The sequence below is a fragment of the Vespula pensylvanica genome, chromosome 3, assembly GCF_014466175.1.
Source record: "Vespula pensylvanica isolate Volc-1 chromosome 3, ASM1446617v1, whole genome shotgun sequence".
Classification (NCBI taxonomy): domain Eukaryota; kingdom Metazoa; phylum Arthropoda; class Insecta; order Hymenoptera; family Vespidae; genus Vespula; species Vespula pensylvanica.
The window spans coordinates 7,064,134-7,083,783 of record NC_057687.1 but is presented as its reverse complement, the minus strand read 5'-3'; the positions used below and the strand labels follow the sequence as shown (position 1 = coordinate 7,083,783).

General features: G+C 32.6%; 3 protein-coding genes across 6 annotated transcripts; 2 read left to right on the top strand and 1 right to left on the bottom strand.

Annotated features, from left to right (window-relative positions):
• The first annotated feature begins 142 nt into the window (after positions 1 to 142).
• On the top strand, positions 143 to 11,362 carry LOC122627920 (ubiquitin carboxyl-terminal hydrolase 47). Of its 2 annotated transcripts, none has more exons than XM_043809555.1 (18): positions 143 to 486; positions 1,472 to 1,556; positions 2,513 to 2,719; positions 2,798 to 3,035; positions 3,165 to 3,343; positions 3,451 to 3,625; positions 3,718 to 3,839; positions 3,945 to 4,138; positions 4,285 to 4,496; positions 4,690 to 4,913; positions 5,034 to 5,201; positions 5,293 to 5,671; positions 5,769 to 6,146; positions 6,303 to 6,740; positions 6,806 to 7,062; positions 7,144 to 7,506; positions 7,592 to 7,767; positions 7,857 to 11,362. In XM_043809555.1, exons 3-18 carry the CDS (start codon positions 2,516 to 2,518, stop codon positions 8,005 to 8,007), a joined length of 3,858 nt encoding a protein of 1,285 aa, XP_043665490.1. In that variant the 5' UTR covers positions 143 to 486; positions 1,472 to 1,556; positions 2,513 to 2,515; the 3' UTR covers positions 8,008 to 11,362. The 2 variants fall into 2 exon arrangements, with proteins under 2 accessions (XP_043665490.1, XP_043665491.1); XM_043809556.1 differs by having other exon boundaries at positions 143 to 632.
• On the top strand, positions 11,224 to 13,074 carry LOC122627924 (negative elongation factor E). The gene is made up of 3 exons (XM_043809565.1): positions 11,224 to 11,362; positions 11,634 to 12,127; positions 12,258 to 13,074. Exons 1-3 carry the CDS (start codon positions 11,273 to 11,275, stop codon positions 12,499 to 12,501), a joined length of 828 nt encoding a protein of 275 aa, XP_043665500.1. The 5' UTR covers positions 11,224 to 11,272; the 3' UTR covers positions 12,502 to 13,074.
• LOC122627918 lies at positions 12,805 to 19,590 on the bottom strand. Of its 3 annotated transcripts, XM_043809552.1 has the most exons (4): positions 19,249 to 19,590; positions 18,944 to 19,208; positions 17,932 to 18,316; positions 12,805 to 17,400 (listed from the first exon to the last, which is right to left on the bottom strand). In XM_043809552.1, the coding sequence occupies exons 2-4, from the start codon at positions 19,123 to 19,125 to the stop codon at positions 13,171 to 13,173; spliced, it is 4,797 nt and encodes a 1,598-aa protein (XP_043665487.1). In that variant the 5' UTR covers positions 19,126 to 19,208; positions 19,249 to 19,590; the 3' UTR covers positions 12,805 to 13,170. The 3 variants fall into 3 exon arrangements, with proteins under 3 accessions (XP_043665487.1, XP_043665485.1, XP_043665488.1); XM_043809550.1 differs by lacking the exon at positions 19,249 to 19,590 and having other exon boundaries at positions 18,944 to 19,233; XM_043809553.1 differs by lacking the exons at positions 18,944 to 19,208; positions 19,249 to 19,590 and adding an exon at positions 18,476 to 18,859.
• Between the last annotated feature and the right edge of the window lie 60 nt (positions 19,591 to 19,650).

Here is a 19,650-nt window from a genome sequence, read left to right as displayed (position 1 = left end):
TTTAAAACATTTCATATTCACTAGTAAACATGTGAACGAAGCATATATCTGCGACATGTTTAGAACAATTTTTCGATCGATTTACAATCTAGCTGATTTACAATATTGCCTGTTATTTACATCTCTTGTGCTACATGAAAACTCATTCGTTAAAATCGAATAGAGAAAACTTAAAAAAAAACTCTTATTGTTTATAAAAATCACAAGACTTTAAAATATTTTATATATACGTTAATTGAACATATACAATTGTACAACGAACTGTGATTATACAAATAGTTTAGTAGAATACGAAAAAAAAACAATGCAATGATTGGTTACTGCTAAATGTAACGTGCTTTGTGTGGTCAGTAACATAATTCAGATTTGTACGTATATTCCAGGCGTTCTCAAATAATACTGCCTATCCATATCAGGCAGCACCAGGTTCTCTGCTTTGCCAGAAACATGGCGTAAAGTGATTGTTGCACATGTGTCAGTGATTTGGTAAGATATGATAAACTCAGTTCGTTCTTTATAATTCAATGAGTAATATAAATGTTATATTATTCCGTGGTTTGAAATAGTACGATATTTAGATATTGTGTAGATATTGTGAGGAAATACATAAATTTAGTTCACAAAGTGACATCGTGAGTATTCGATCAGCCATTTCGTAAGACCTTCGAAATATCTATTAAAACTGATCGTTAAGTTAAAAATGTAGAATGCCGGTACTTTTGTATCGTTGTTGCGGTGACTGACCTGGCTATGACATATCAATTGCATGTTAGGTGAAATTATTTTTTATCGTGGATAAAGTGTGATTGAAAAGCTTGGTATAACATCTTTCTTAGCACAGGAGTACATTCCATTCTTCTGAGTCTTGTCTGTGATCATGTTTCATTTATCTTTATTCATTTGAAATTTTGACTAAATAAAGATCAAAAATGAACTATATATGTTTAGAATATAGCTGTTTATTTCCTTTACATGACGCTAGAAAAAAAGTTATATTTATAATAACATCGGATTTTTTTCTCTTGTTGTTTCTACTTCAGTATTTTTTTCTTTATATTTATAATTATAATGTATATGAATACTTTGCACTTATTTTATGATAACATCAAGATTGTGTGGGAATGACTATATGAATATAGCCATTATATATAAATGTACACACATAATATATGAACATAAAATTTTTGCTTATATACGATTTTTGTATACATCTTTTCTTTATATGTTATAGGTGATAGTAAAATAGTAGATAGTAAAATGATCATGTGTAAAATCTTTCTTTCTCTCTCTCTCTATATATATATATATATATATACCTATTATATATATATTATAATTAGTGTATAATATTGTTGTTTTTTAAAAGAAGAAAGATCTATTGTTTTTTATTTAATATAATATATTTATTTCGATTTGATATAATCAGTTAACAAAATGAAATTTAATAAGACAAATAATAATATTTTTCCAGGTTGATTGATTTGGTGTATATTACTAGATTTCATATTGAAATACATATCATTATAGCTATATTATTGGTAACAAAATAACAGAATGTAAGTTTGAAAAGTTTTATTATTTATCATGCATGCTATATGTTTTGATAAAATATTATCAGTTTTATAATAAAAAAAAAAAAAAAGAAAAAACTATTAATATATAAAACTATAGTATATAAAACTATATACTTAATATATAATTGCTAATAGGAATACTTTTAGAAATATAACTCTTATCATTGAATTTTATTAAATTTTATCTAATGTGATTATATTTCTTAAAATATCAATTCATATTATTGTTATTATTGATTAATTACTTTGTATTAATTTTATAAGCCTTATATATTTTTGATGAAGAATATATTTTAAAATATACAATAAAAAAATTTCTATCTTGTTACGAAGGAAAGAGAGGACAGTTGATGTTAGGGAAGAGCCATTTTCCAAGTCTTGGTTTAGACATTCTAAATATAACTGCAGGCTCTATAGGCTATCTCTACTGTGTCATGCTACATAGAGTGGTGTTCTCCTGCGTTACGTAGATTTTGAACATTTCCTATTTTCTTTATGGCTTGAAGCCAAATCTGACTCACTTAATATCAGCAATATGTGTATGATAATTGGTTAAATGAATTATATATTTTATTAAATATCAGTGCATTCTGATGCGTGAAGTGTTTTTTTTATTATTTTAAAAGTAATTATAATTAATCTAGTTAGAAAAGATATTTTAAATATAGTATATATTTGAAACAATAATTCTTGGTACGTTTTGTACAATGTTTACTGTGTAATATATGTTACAGTTAGTATTGATTTATCAAATTTTTATCATAATTTATATATTTCTGGTTTTTTCTTTCTTTTTCTTTTTCTTTTCTTTTTTTTTTTTTAAATAAATGAATTTCTTATGTTTATATTTATCTTATATTTGTATGATTAAGTTGTGGTATTCTCGTTTTTATATTTGTTTATTTTATATTTTTCTTATATTTTTCATTTTATTACAGATCATGGTTCATAGGACGAATGAAATTAATAAAAAATGTTTGATTCCATATATCATCAAAGAGTCTAAGGATAAACAAGATATAAGCGGAAAGCTTGAGCTGCATGAGTCTATGCAAGTTAAAGATCTGTATAGTCTTATTGAAGCAAGACATCAGTTACGTCCAGATACTTTTACAGTACATTTAAACACGGGACAAGGAAAGATGGTGAGTGATATTTCTTATAATATTTGTTATTGAAACTAGGTAGTATATATAATAATATTTTCATTATCTTATAATTAGGTTAGTCTATCTGAAATGATAAATAAAACAATGCTAGAACTATCATCGCTTGATATGGATTTTGAACCTAACTCGGAATCAAATGAAACGATGAATACTCTTGTTGTCAATGTTCATAATAAGGTTATGAAATATTTAGCATGTGAGCCATCGATATGTGATCCTACACCTTCATATCAAGTATCTAGTTGGAATGAGAATAACATTAATTTGAAAGGTCCTATCAAATCTGAAACAAGTATGTAAAATATAATATAAGAACTAATTATAGAAATAAAATAATAATATTGTATCATTATTAATACAAAGCGTAATGATTATAAGAAATATTGTAAACAATTATCTGTTGTGTTACATATATTTAAAGGTTATGTTGGTTTGGTCAATCAAGCAATGACATGTTATCTCAACAGTCTCCTACAAGCATTATATATGACACCAGAATTTCGTAATGCTCTTTACAATTGGGAATATATTGAAGGTTCAGAAAAAGATGAGACCAAGAGTATTCCATATCAATTACAGAAATTATTTCTTAACTTGCAGGTATGATAATAAATAGATTGATAAGAAAAAATAATTGAATATTATAAAATAAATAATAAGAATAATGTATTATTTGCCTATAAAAAATGATATTAATTTGTAAACAGACTTCTACAAAATCTGCAGTGGAGACTACATCTTTAACTAAAAGCTTTGGATGGAATTCTAATGAAGCTTGGCAACAACATGATATTCAAGAACTTTGCAGAGTTATGTTTGATGCTTTGGAACTAAAATTCAGAAATACAGAACAAGCTGATCTTATTAATAGATTGTATGAAGGTATTTTATTTTTCTAGTTTTGATACTGGAAAATAAAATAATAAAAGAAAATAGTACAAAAAAATGTTTAATACTAAGTTTTATTTTCATAGGAAAAATGAATGATTATGTGAAATGTTTAGAATGTGGAACAGAGAAATCAAGAGAAGACACTTTCCTTGATATTCCTTTACCAGTTAGGCCATTTGGTAGCAATATAGCATACAACAGTGTGGTAATATATTTTTTTGCCATGATATATAATATTTCAACGTCGTTAACATTCCAAAACAATAATTATATTCAAAACATTTAAACGGCAAATAACAAATGTTTATAGGAAGAAGCGATAAAAGCGTTTGTTCAATATGAAACATTAGAGGGAGCAAATCAGTATCATTGCGAAAAATGTAACAAAAAATGTAATGCACAGAAAGGATTAAAGTTCACTAAATTTCCATATCTTTTAACATTACATCTAAAGCGATTTGATTATGACAATAATAGTTGTCATAGAATCAAACTTAATGATAAGTAAGTTGTTAAATAATTAGGTAATAATCTATATATTCAGATTATTTTAATTTGTTGATCTATTTTTTTTTTTTATAAAAAAACATATGTATATACATATTATATACAATCATAATAATTATATACATTAATATCTTTCATTGTAGAGTCACGTTTCCAGATACACTTTTCTTAAATTCCTTTATTTCATCTACAAATCAAGAATCACCTTCTGGAGAAGAAGATATTGGTGTAGGCGTTAAATGTGATGATAGTTCAACTACAGACAGTGGTACATTAGATGATGATTGTCCACCATGTGATAATAATCTCACAAATAGTAGTTCATTGACAAATCACGATCCAGACGATGATGAAGGTATGTTTGCTAATTATTATTAAGGTGTGTTTTGTAACTTAAAGATGTAATTGTTTTTAGAGACAATTTCAATTATATAGATATATACATAATTATATAATTTTGCATATAATATTACTTGTTTATATTTTCTTCCTACTACAAAGAAAAAAATAAATAGTATATAAAACATTATTTTTATTTATATATCTAGGTATTGATATGAGTAACGGACCATCGACATCTAATTGTAGCAAACATAATCATAAAAATGAGAAGCACCAAGGTAATTGCATAATAGAATCAGGTCCTTATGTATATGAATTATTTTCAATTATGATACATAGTGGAAGTGCCAGTGGTGGACACTATTATGCTTACATTAAGGATTTTAGGACACGAGAATGGTGGTGCTTTAATGATCAAAGTGTTACTCAGGTAAGAGATAGAAGAAATTAAATGAATAAATTAGAGATAAAAAATAAAGTACATAGAAGTTTGAAAAATAATAAAATGTGAAGAAGATTAATCATAAAAACGATGTATTGTCTCTTTCAGATAACTCAGGATGATATTCAAAAAACATATGGTGGTGGTTCAACTAGAGCATATTATAGTGGAGCATATAGTAGTAGCACAAATGCATATATGCTTATGTATAGACAAATAGATCCAACTCGTAATGCTTTACCAATGCAGACAGAAGATTTTCCTCGGCATATCCAGGTACAACGTATTTGAAAATATTGGTATTAATATTTATTACTATCTCTAATATATTATCAGTATATAAAGTTCTTGTTATTTTATATTTCAGGATTTGTTAAAAAAAATGAAAGAAAGTGAGGACAATGATAGAAAGAATAGGGAAAAACAGATAGCATGTCCAAAATTGAAAGTTTACTGTCATCATCCAGTAACTGGCAATTTATGTCACACAAGATTAATTGTAATGCCAGAATATAAACTAGCTGAAGTAACAGAAGAAGCTTATAAAAAACTTGATCTTCGTGGAGTAGTTAAATTAAACCAATGCCGTTTAGTAGCTTATAAACACAGTGCAGATTTAATAGAATGTAGTTATGAAGGAAGAGATCAAGAAGAAATTTCTAGTATTTGGTATAATAAAAGTTATGTCGAGCTTCTCTTAGAAATATGTAAGGAGGATCAAATGTTCGAAATTTATCAACCTGGTGGTAAATACAAATCATATTAATTTCATATTTTATACAATACGATTAAGTATTGTATTATTTGATTTGATTTATATACTTGATGTTCTTTCAATTTTAGGTATTACAACTAAAGTATTTGTGATAGATATTCCCAAAGTAGAAGTTATAGATGGACCAATTAACGTACGAGGCTTGCTTACGCAAAGTGTCAAGGATTACAAGCAAACATTAGGAAACATCATTAATATGGATCCTAAGCAAATGAAACTAGTTTTACTAGTTTTACGAAAACGTAAAACAGATATTAAATTAATAGATAAAGATGATATTGACCTTCAAACAGCTGAATTTATTGATGCAAGTAACAAAGTATTTGTATCTACTATGCTTGATGTGGATAGTAATAAACCATTTTATGAAACAACATTGTATAAACTCATATTAAGGTTTGAAAATATTATCTCACTGCAAGTACAGATACCTGACATAAGCAAAGGTAAAAGCAACAACATATTGTTTCTTATAATAGTTGAATACATTTTATAGGTTCTGTGCATTATTTTCATAGTAACAAAATATAAATGTTTTATGTATTCGAATCTTGTGGTATATTATATTTCTTTTTTTATTTTTCTTTTTTTTTTTTTTACAGAAATCCTTGAAGAGTTAGATGTACCTTTGACTGACAAATATGAAAATAGAGAAAATCGTTTCAGCAATGGACCATCTAAATTATCAGTTAATGATTTAAATCGTGATCTTGAAGTACAATATAACACGTTCCGGGATATTATTAAAAAATCGGTGAAAAATGATGATCTTCCTATACCAGATTTCCTATCAGGAGAACCGGAAGAGTGGAATACTTCTGAACAAAGTAATAGCGAAGATAGCAGTCTTAGTGATAGTGATAAAACTTTGGTAGGAGATACTCAAGAAGATGATGATTTTCCTCCATCTTATCACCCACCTCCTTCGGATAATAGACGATTTGACATAGTAAATCAAATAGACATACAAACTTCTGATATTGATGATGAGTCTGAATATTACTTTAAGGCTACTTCATGTACAAACAACACTCGAAAATGTATGTATTTATTTTTTATTATAATATGTAGTAAATTTTTAATTATTAATTATTTTGTGTTTTAGTACTTAAGGTTTTAGTAGATAAAAGAATGCGATTAAGCACTTTGAAAAAAGATTTGCAGCCTTACGTAGGCGTGCCTGTAGAATATTTCAAAGTTTTCCGACAATCTGGTGATTCTGAATCTGAATGTACTTGTCTGACAGAACAGCTTTTTTCTTTTGATGATGGTGAACGACTTAATTTAAAACTAGGAAGAGCTCTGCGTAACGGAGAATATAAAATAAAGCTATTTCAATTACATATCGATTCAATTACGGAGGTTTGTAAATATCGATCATATTCTTATCATTGAAATTTACGTCTATAACAAACATATTTTTATAATATATTTTTTTAACAGCCCTACAAATTCTTATGCGAAACAATTCTTTCTAAAGATATGACATTTGGCCAAGCAAAGAAACAAATTTTAGCAGAAATAAAGAAGAAGTACAATATAGATATACCATATGAAAAATGTAGACTGAGAAAAAAATATTATAACACAGCTTCCAAGGTATTCTTAGATAAACAAAAATTTGATCAACAACTACTCACACAATTTGAAATGATTGTCCAAGAACTACCGGAGAAAGAAGTCGTTACAGATAACGACAATCAAGTAGTTTTGTTTGTTCGAAGATGGTCTCCTGCCAAAGTACAACTTGGTCAATTTCAAGAGGTTGTGTTAGATGAAAAGTTGATAGAAGAATTGAGAAGAAAAGTAATAAAATAAACATAATTATTGAACATAAAATATGTAGTATAAAATTACAGATTATTAATGATAGAACTGCTGTTTTCCTTAGATATCTTCTATATCAAATATACCTGAAAAATACATAGATATAGCAAAGGGAAAAGGTACTTTTCCATGTGATATACCTGTATTAAAAGTCCAAACTGATCATCAATGGAATGAGCATATTACTGGTAACGAAAATGTATACGATGATTTTGAAGATGGTACTGTCTTCCTATACAGGTAAAGATTTAGGATTTTAATATTTTTATGTATTAATAAAATTGCATGTATATTTATAAATAAATAAAATTGCAATAATATGATTATAGGGATAGCCGAGAAGAGTTAAAAAAATTAAGTCCAGACGAAACGAAAGAAATTACTAATAAAGAAACTGCACGTTTCATACAACTTTCATCTTCAACAGGTTACAATCGACGTAGTGAGAAAGCGCTTAAAATATATTTGGATACTAAATGATCCTGTATTAATTGTACATCTACTGAATGGCAGTAGTTAAATGAATACAATAAGGAACATGAAACATTGAGGTGCAAATACTTGAAGCACGTCAAACAGTGATTTTGTCACATTTTCAAGAAACTACCAAATGTTTTATGCTCCAGTAAGTTTTCAATATCTCGAAGCTTCCATCTTCTTAAATATAAATGTTTTCGAATATCTATCAGGTTTTTGGCACCTTTTGGATAATGCTGCCAATTAGTAAGAGATTTTGATTTTCAGTTGTCACTATTTTTTTTTTTCTTTCTTTTTTTAATTCTGGAGTTTGTAGAAGTTATAAAAATTCCTGATTCTCTGCATTAATAAATTATTTTCTCATCCGGAAGGTATTACTAAGGATTCTAATCATTAATAAAATTCAATAATATTAAGATGCAATAAGACAAATCATCAGTATTTGACATAAATATATGGACTCAGATTGTCTATTGTATGTCTAATTATAACTCCGATTCATAATATATAAATGTTTTTCAACGTACAATATTCTTGTTTGGTAAAATCTCAGCTATATTCTACGATTCAATAACATCAGGATACTTGTATAGCTATCAAAACAAAAAAACAAAAAAAAAAAAACAAAAAAACAAAAAACAAAAAAAAACTAACATACCCTACAAAAGTTAGAAACTATTTTCGGTGTCAAAGCACAAAATTGAATTACATTATAAAACTGCGTCTATTTAATGCAATTGTAATTAACCCTTTTAATACCATTTATGTGTGTGTAAGATTTATTGCATTATTAATTGTGTAATAGTGTTTCCTCTCTAGTTTGTTTAAATATTATTCTTAAGTTTTCATTTATGCCTGCCTGCATTAGATATGTAAAATAGTGTACACTACTAGTAAAATTTTTATCTAATTTTGTTATTTTCAGTTTATATAAATATAACTATATTTAAAGAGAAAAAATCATGAGACAATGATTTCTGGTATTTATATGTTTCTAACATTGATATATTTGATACGTATTTACATACAATTCAATAATAAGATGAAAAAAAAATACATGCTCCATAATAAAATAATACCTTGTAAATAATAACTCTTAAAAATATTTTGTCCAATTGTGGAGCTAAACTGGTACACTTCGTGTTATTAAATTATGAAGATTATTAGAATTAGAAATCTAAAATATACTATAAATTGAAGATAAAGAAGATTTCAAGAATGTGATAAGATATTTAATAATAACAAAACATAGCTCATATCAAGTGTATATGTCAATTTCTTCATTGCATTATAAGTATTGGAATTTATGTTGTTTCCTATGTTGTAACAATTTTAACTATTTTGTATGATATTCTACTCAATTACTTACAATATATCATTATGGAAACATGCTTTTAGTACAGGGTTCTTTTGCATTTAACATTTAGCAGCAGTTTCACATTTGATAATTTGTGCGTTATTCCATTGTATACAACATGGTGCTAAAAGGGTTAAATGCAAAGTTGTTATTGTTCCCCTTAATTTTTAATTTCTTTTAATAGTTTCCTTTTCAGGTATCTATTGACTTTGTGCAAATATCATACCAAAAGAAACAAGTTAATATTCATAAGATAATATATCAATCGAAAATGATTTCAAATCGAGTGATCACTGTTTACAAAAAGATAATTATTTTTAAATCAATCCCAGCTGTTATTTAGTACATAATAACATGCCCAATTTTTATTGTTATTCATATAGCTTTTATTTATTGTATGTTGTGTAAAAAACAAGTTTGATGTGTGTTAATAAATTACATGTATAATGATTACTTTGATTGTATATGGAACTAATATTTCATTGGCAGATAAAAAATGGAATTCACAAATAAATGAGAACATTAGGTACATGAGATTAGAATCTTTCCAGGATTATCTTAATTTTTTATAATCGGTATTATCTTTACATTAATAATTTAGAATTTTTTTGCACAACAAACAAAAACTATCAATAAAATGCACCAAGTGGAACAAATATTGTAATTAAATAAAAATGTAAACTATTATGGATATAAGGCTCCAATTGTAAAATTAATTGATTTTTATTACTGTCAGAAAATTGAATGATAGCTATAAACTATTGTCATTGAATGAGAAAAACTTTCTCAGTTTTGCTATGATTTAGTTCTCTGTACAGATGTATACAAGCCAATGTGTCAAATGATGCTGTAGATCAGAATAACAATTTGCATTTTTTGCATATAGTATAAAAACATTCAGTATAATACCTTCTTTATGACTCAGCATGCATACATGCATAATAAATAATTTGATTGCTTATTCTTAGTAATATAAATCATAGAAAATACAAGGAAGTGTGCGCACGTACATGTATATATGTGCGTGCACATGCAGTGTGTGAGTGTGAGAGAGTAAAATAGAATATTTTTATCCTTTTTGTGGATAAATTAATTCCGAGATTATAAAATATATTTCGTTTAACATATGTGTATACAGGTTGTCACCTGAACTTTCCAATCAGCAATGATGCAATGTTATGCCTTGTAATATATGTGACAATTATGAACCAAATTATATTTATAATTATGAACAAATGAAAGATTTGAAAATGGAATGGACTTTTTGGTCAGAAATAGATTGCTGTATGAGATTTCATCTATCATTATAGTGTGATGCTTTTCTTATTTTTGTGTTGCTGTGTTGACATCATTAATTACTGTTATTGTTTTCTTAAATACAAATAAATTTGTTCCTTGTATCTGAAATATGTAGATAAAAATAACAGATTATATAAGTTTTTATAAAGCGTTCAATATGGAAAATAGCTTTGTTTTCAGATAAGTCAAAGTACATTGTTTTATGAAGACGTATTTTTGCATGTTAATTTTTGTAACTTTTAAGTCAATTATTATTAGAGAACAAATATGTGTATAGTATCCTGAATGCATAATGTATTTATAAGAGCAAAAAAGTTGAAAATTTTCGAAGTATGAAGTATACGATCGTATACCGATATTAACATTTTTTATAACCGAAGTCTTTATATATTAGTGCCAAAATTGAGATACATTATTTTAATGCATGTGTTTTCCCTACGAGTAATATGTAATTAATAGTTTATTTTATCCGTGAATATCGAAGAAACAATTAGGTATTTACTAATTATAGCGAATGACAGTTGGTAGCACTTGATCACAATTTACTGTGTCGTGTCTGCTAAAGAGTGTTGTCACAATTTAAATTGTGACAGTCGCAATCAATAATATTACATGCAAAATATGGTGTATTTGCATTTTCCGTCAAATTTAACTGAAGAAGAATTGATGCTACAAGCTAAATATAATAAATTAAAAAGAAAGGTATATTCCAACTTCCATTAACGATGATTTGAATTGAGGTTATATTTACATTAGCAACGGTTACACATTTTTATATTTTTAAATATGTACAAAATATAGTTTTATTTACAGTGTTATTAATAAAGTATTGTCTTCAGCTAGTCACTAAATTATTGCAAAAATATTATGTCATATGATATTGTTATATTAATATAAAATCATTGATTTTGGGAAACTTTTTATATATATAAATCATCTATTTTATTATTAATATTGACCTTTTGTTTCCAAGAAAAAAGCATTACAGGATTTGAAAGCTCCTAAACAAGAAGCAGAACGTGTGCCACAAGTACCAAAACGTCCGACGGAAGCAAGAGATGCTCGAGAAGTTGCTAAGAAATTGATAAAGTCTGGCGTTATTACAGCACCGAAGACACCTAAGAGACCAGAACAATCATTTAAAAGGCCTCGTGGACTAGAAAGAAAATTAAATAGTACAGAGAAAACAATAAGTTCTTATCAACCATTTTCAGCAGCTCAACTGGAAGAAGAAGAAAATGAAGCAGTAAGGCCAAGAGTGAAAGATTTATATGATAGTTTTGTTAGTGCTCAAGATTCAGAAGATAGAACTGTAGTAGATAAACAAGCACCACTTAAACAAGAATTGAAACCACGAGCTGGTAATACAATTTTTGTTTGTGGTTATAAAATATCTGAAGATTTCTTAAAGAAGCACTTTCAGACATTTGGCAATGTAATTAATATATCAATGGAGGCAGAAAAAAAGTGAGTATTAGAATTGTAATAATTTTTTTACTCTTATTTTTGAATATATTTTGTATTATAAAACTTCTTCATATTGATATCTTCTGTTCATATTAAACACATGGAATAATATTATAATTTATTTTTTAAGTCGAGGATTTGTGACGTTCGACAAACCTGATGCAGCTGAGAGAGCGATAAGTGAAATGGATGGCAGCATGGTTTCTTCTATTCAGTTAAAAGTTTCATTGGCGAGAAGACAACCAATAATAGAATCTATAAATGATGCTTCTTCTAGTTCAATGTGGACACCAATAGCAGCTAATTATTCCCAGAAAAGTATACATAAAGATAGACGTGAGTTAAAAGTTTATGAGGAAGATCTTTTTCAGTAACGCGAAGTTTTGTAGTTTAATTTTTACCCTTGTACATATTCAAGTTTTTGTATATTTATTGTTAAGAATGTTAAGAATATTTGATTAGATAATCTTATATTTATGTTGTTATTAAATAGTATAAGACGAAAATGAAAAAGCAAAAGTTGCTTTTTTGCAATATTTTGAAATTTAACATATACAATACTAAATATATTAGAAATTATTAATATTTTATGACAAAAAGAAGACATTCGAGTCTCAATATATTGTGAAATAATATTTGTTTTCAAAGAAAATGAAAAAACAAAAAAAATCGAAACGTTGTGTTGCACAATTTTTTTTATATTTCACATTTTTCTAAGGATAACTACAAGTATTGAAGAGATCTATAGATCTCTCTTATTGCGGTAAATTTTATAAATAAGGCATATTAATTTAGATTTAATAGCACATTTAATGTTGTCCTTTTGTAAGACTTTCATAATTGTATAAAGCTAGCATTATCATTATGATAATCATTGTAGCTATCGTTGTTGTTTTCGTCATTATAACATCATTATTAATATATAAAATAAACTTACTTAAAGAATAGATCGAATCAAGATTGTTGTTCACATGCGTGCAAAATCGCAGACGCATTAGTTTACCAAAAGAATTATTACCATTATGGTAGTTTTGTTATTCGTCTTATTGCGGAGGATTGAAATAATCCCAGTGATGGTAATGCATTATTGTTCGAGAATTACTGAAGTATACTATCAATAAGATTGCGATCACAAGTAATAAGGCACATAATGCCAATTCAAGTTCTCTAATCTTTTCCGTTGCTTCTTCAGCACCCACTCTAGAGATTAAATGCGATGCAAAATCTCTAATAAGTTTAGCTCCTGTGATTCGTATTGCTCGAAGAAGTTGTTTCGACGATTCGAGAATGCTTGGTTCGGGTTCTACCCGAGTGGACGGGGATGTGGTTAAAGAAAAAAATTCCGCTGGAATCTGTGAAGTTGGAAAAGCGATAAAGTGTGCGGCACCGCTTGGCAAATTGGATGTAATTGGCGATTGTGAAATTTCTCTTGCGGCTTCCTGCCTATCAGATTTCTCTGCTTCGTCGGAATAAGAAATAACGGCACGCTGTGCTAGAGCTACGTTCGAAACGTTATAAGGTGTAGTAACGTCAGGTGTATCTGGAGTTACAGAAATAACTGGTGGCAATGATCGAACCGGGGAAGCCGTTTGACGTACCGGCCGAATTCGTTCCGTTGGCGAGGGCGATCGTGATCTAGATTCTCGGCTGATTTCGTTTGTTTCTTCTTTACTTTGAAATTGTTTATCTTGGAAATCACGTATGTCTATTTCCGGCCTGCGCTCTGACATTATATCGAACTCTGCCATTAAACTCAACTTCGCATCAGAATGAGGCGCTTGATGAATCTCCGTTGATCGTTTCCCTTCGACAACTTCGAAGATTTCTGAACGTTTCATCGACATTGGGTCAACAGTTTCTAACGTATCATCTTGCATACTTTCGACGAATGATAATGTATGCGATGCGGATTCCACCTCTATATTTTCAATTTCCCTATCCTTCTTAGTTTCTTCGGAACTTTTTTTATCATCTAACTTAGACTCTATTTTAACCGATTGATCCGTAACTGAATCTTTTTCTTCATAACTTTTGATTTTCTTTTGATCGTCTCTATCCGGAATCACGTCTACCTTAGTACTGTCTTTCACAGTAGATTCTGTATCATTTTCTCGATCGAGCAAGCGTCTCTCTTCTCGTGCCTGTTGAGAGCTTGCCACACTTTCCAAATGACTTCTAATAGCTATCAACTCTTTAATAATTGAAGGAGAGAAAGAGTCTTCCTTGGAATCATACAAATTTTTCAACTCGTTTGTGCATATTACTACAGAATCTATTTCGGAAGCGAGCAACTTACTTGTTTCTAATTGCGACACGTTGAGTCGATCGACTTTTAGGTCACCGACTTCAAGACTGCTTATTCTAAGAGTTTCATCCGTAAGTAAGGCGGAACGTATGATAGAATGTAGATGAGACTGATCCATTGCGGTTGTATCAGGAATCGTCGGTGGTGGTTCACCAGCGAATTGTGTTCGAGTTGGCGAATGTCTTTCTTGAAGTCTTTCCTCATAATCTACGAAAGGAGAAGGTCCTCTTGAAGATCTGGGCGTATCCATGCGCTGATATTTCTCATCGTCGTTTTGCAAAAGTTCAGACGTCGACGTTGGGAAGAGATTAGGACTGGGTATTCGTTCGGTAGATACCATAACTTGTGAACCGGATCGCGACGGGGTGACGATTAATTTGGCTTGTGTAATTTCTTCTTCTATGATCATGTCATCCGGTAGAGGATCAGTTTGTGTAGCAGTTGTCGCTTCGTTAATGAGTTCCGATAGAGATTCATCGAAACGATCTTGACTGTGTTCTTTTCGTGCTCTAGGTGGTCTAGGAGGTGCTGGTAACGGTCGTCCTTGGATCTTACTGAGGACTCGATCATCTCGTAATTCTTTACGATCTTCCGAATCTATCTCGATGTAAGGCATTGATTCTGTTTGTTGTTGTTCCAATAATCTTTCCTCCGTTGAGAAATCGTCTCTTATTTTCGTCGTCGAAGCAAGTGTACTGTAAGTACGTTGTGGTCGTTTCGGAGGACTTGGTCTTGGGGTTGTCGCAAATTTCTCACGAATCTTTCGTCTACGAGGCGGTGGTGGTCTTGGTGGTTTCTCACGTTTATCCACCAGTGCGTATCCCGACAAATCCCTCATAGAATCCATAGTTGTTTCGTCTGGTGGTATGTCCTCTTGAACATAGCCAATCTCTGGCAAAGATTCAGCCCCATGAGATGTACGATCTTCATCCTGAGCCAGAGATATCGTTCTCGATCGTGAACGTCTCTTTGGCGGGATAGGGATTGGTGTTTGAGCAAGTTGATCTTCTAGCAATATTTTATCCTCCTGTGTGTCAAGGATTATGTCGTTCATCGCTCGAGATTGTACTGGTTCTGCCATTCGAGACGACGACAATAAATTCTCCTCCCATTTGTCACTACGACCATTGCATATCGTCGTGGGAAAAAGTTCGTTCGCTTCACTCTGAATTTTTGCTCCACGAGCTCGTTTTCGACGGGTAGGTACGACCGGGGGTGGACGCGGCACGTCGCCATTTTGAAAAATATTTCGCGAGATATCGGACTCAATCGGGGCTTGAGATTGACTGCGAAGAGACGATTTTGATTTCCTTCGTGCTGGCTTTACTATAACTATGTCGTCCAAAGGTTCATTCGTCGACTTTGTCAGCTCACGAGGATCACATTCAGCTTGATAAACAACGCGATGTCTCGAGCTACTGTCGGATCGTTCCTCGTAAAAGACATCGTCAGAAATATCCTCGCTGGCTCGTGCAACCATACGTTCTCTTTTTGCCCTAGTTGGTGGTATAACGACGTCGTAAGATTCAACGGAATCTTCTTTTCTTTTATATAACGATCTCCTTGCTGGTCTTTTTGGAGGCACAGTTGGCATGATGAAGTCATCAGCTAAAGCATTTACCGGTTGAAAATATTTGTCGAAATCGGCCATATTGTCCCGTGGGTAATATTCTTCGGAACCGGTATCCTCGACGATTCCACGACGACGACGATCGCACGAGCTGCCGCTCGATTGTTGTTGTTCTCTGTCCGAGTGAGCCGATGAGAGATCTCGGTCTTCTAATTCCTCCAATTCCTCTTCCAACTCTTCCTCCTCGTAGTCCTCTTCCTCTATTTCTTCTTCTGCTCTTTCCTTTTCTCGTTCTTCTTCCGAGGGCAGTGGAATTTGTTCAAACTGTCTTGGATCCACGGCTGAGAAAGAAGAGCCAACGTCAAAAGACGTTGGGTCTGCCAACGATCGCGAACGTCGTATCGGTTTGAAAATTTCTTCCTCTGCTACTACCTCTTCATCGGATGGCCTCCAATCCGACTCTATCAGCTGACCATTTTCGCTTCTTTTCTGCTTTTCATTGATCTCTCTTCCTTCTGAGATTTCAGCCGAATCCGGATCATAATCCATATATTGCATTTCTTCGTCCTCTTCCATAGTTTCACTTGCACCTTTTCTTTGAGATTTTTCCCAAGAAATACGAGCGGCTAATGTATCTTTCTCTTCCAATCTCACAGATAATCGAGGTTCCTCGAGCGAAGGATGACGCCATGGACGTGTTCTTTCGGCAGCACTGACATTTTCATCTTGATCAAATTCATCGAAAGTAGGATCACCGAATCGACGTGTCCAACTTGCTGTTGTCGAGGGATAAGTTTTGCGAGTCCGAGGGAATGTTGCACTTTCTTGAGATTGTGCTCGTGAATCCTTCGGCGAAGATGTTGCCGCGTAATCGTCCGCATGTGTCTTGGATTTCTTCTCGAATATACGTGGATACGTTGAGAAGTCGAAGATATTGCGACGCGAGCCCCCAATTGTCGAATCTGTAGAACGTTGTTCCCTTAATGTTGATTTTCTCGTTCTCTTCAATGCGCTTGGCAAACTTATGTTCGGACGTTTCATATTGAATTTTGCTTTCTCTGGCAAATGAAATTTTGGTCTCTCTGGTAAACGAATCTTCGATCGGTCCGGCAAACTGAACTTTGGTCGTTCTGGTAGATTGAAACGTGGCCGTTCTGCAAATGATGTCCTTATCCTGTCCATCCTGCTAGGTCTCTTCTTTTCTGTTCTTGATTTGTCCGACTTTCCGCTACTCGTCGATCTCGTCTTTTCGGCTTTTTGTCGTTTTGTGAAGGAGAAATTTGGCCGTTGAATACCCCGTAATCGTGAGCTCAGTTTACCCGCTTGACTCTTCAACCGTTGCGGCAAAGTTTTTGCATCACGGCGTAGGGGCAACTCCTCCAACACCGATGAGTCCATCTGAAAAAATAGAATTTATTTCTTTCATACGTAGGTGTAGAAGCTTTTACGAAGAGGAATTTGCCGAATTTCGAAGGTATATTGAACATCATTTTACACGTCACTTTAGACGTGAAAAATCACATAAACATTGTTGGATCGTACGCGAATGTTAAGTAGTCATGGGTTTGACATTTGAAGAACTTACGAAATAAATTATCGATCATTCTGTTATATTCGTATGCTTTTTACTAAATAAAAAATCTTACTTCTTGAAATGTCTTTATATAATCTCATTTATGTATAACAGAAACGACGTCTGATAGATTTGGCAGATTCCTCTGGTATCTGTCTGCATAACATCGATATATTCGTAATGATTATTCGAATGAACGAGAAAAGCCAAAAGACTTTTTTTTCGTTCGATGAAGATCACCTTAACCAGATTGCATAATATTTCAGTTACGAGTTATTCATATTTGTCTAAATATAATCACGTTCACAAGATGGTTGAAATAGAAAAAGAAATTAAAGAAATGTTAAGATCACCACCTGACTGGTGTTGACTTCGCCGTCGGTCCTAGACTCGGCGCCAGGAGTTGTCGGGGCGATGATTGGGGTAGGAGCAGAAGGGCTAGGACTGCTCAAGTATCGTTCCTCCAATCGGTCCTGAAGCTGTTGCGGACTGTCTTGTTCCTCGGATGTGTCACCCACAGTTTCACCAAGCTCTTGTCCTTCCATAGCGACATCTTCGATTCTACCGTCCAATGGTAAGATGACATCGCCGCCTAAGATCAGCCTTGGTGGCAAAAGACCTCTTTCGTCAATGCTGTCATCGCTGTCCGCAACGGGCACCACGTCCGTGTCGATGATTTGTACAACTGGTGCCGTTACCGGATGTGCCAATGGTGCCGCGATTGGTTCATATTCATGCTCACTATTAATAAGAAAATTCAATTACTTATTAGAAAGAACACAATAAAATAGTTTTATAAAATTGGTTTAAATTGGACGAACAAAGACGTGTTAGGCGCAGCATGTGGTCAGTGAATCAGCATGTGAATTAAATCGAAGTATAGCATCGGATCAACCTTACCGATCACGTTGTCCATTTTTCTGTAGATCGGTATGAAATCGAATTGCCCTTCTCCTCATTGGCAACATTTATATATCTTTTGGTCGATCGTTCGATAAGAGAGTTGTCCTCGTGGGCACGCGTCTCGTAAGGCACGTCCCGCAAGGCGCCTCGCGATCTAGGCGCGATCTAGTCGCGATCTAGTCGCGCGCTACGAGTCTACGCGCGCGTAGACCGATGACTGGACTGTAGCGGAACCGGGAGCTGATCGTGGATTCTATCTATAGCCAGCTGGGCGAACCTTAAATAGCCGCGGGAATTCGCAACGCTCTCGAATGCCGTAACCTATACCAGCACACGGCACTAGGAAGAAACTCGCGAGTTGATCGCATTTATTGGTGGTAGTGGCGGTAGTGGGTAGTGATGGTGGTAGATATAGGGGATAAAACAGATACGAAAAATTGGCAATTTTTTTAATAGACTACTGACCTGCATGGGTGCCTAGAAGGTTCTTGCATCGCTGTCCTGGACGATGGTCTGGCAATGCGAGCTTGACGTTCCGGTAGTAACGAGTCACTTTGATAGTATTGACATCCACAACGAACCTCACGTCCGAGGCTGGATGTTGATGATGCCCGCGAGGTACGTCCTCGTTGTTGCTCTCCCTGCATCCCCACCTCCAGAGAGACGTCGACGTCGACGCCGACGCCGAAAACCAATGAATCTACTCCAGTCTTTTCCTTCTCTCTCTCTCTCTCTCTCTCTCTCTCTCTCTCTCTCTCTCTCTCTCTCTCCTTTCACGTTGTTGAATCTCGGCAAAGACGAAAGAGTCGCAATCTATTCGCGCAGAGACACTTCGTGTTTTTTCGTTCTTGCGATCCTAAACCTTTCCCCTCCTTTCTCCTCTCCTGCAGCCTCCCGCGAACTTCGAGGTCGCTTTTTCGAGGGCGTGCTCACGACATCACCGCCATCACCTTCACAACCATCACCACCTACCACCGCTACGATCTTCACCCTCTTCTCTGGAAGAGAGGAGAAAAGAGGAAAAGAGAGAGAAAGAGAGAGAGAGAAGAGAAAAACCAGTGCAAGAGCAGCAGCCCGCCGCAACGCCAACTCGATGACTCTCTGTACTCTCGAATATCTACTACACGGACGCAACCGAGAGACCAAAGCGGACATCGAATTATTTATAGCAA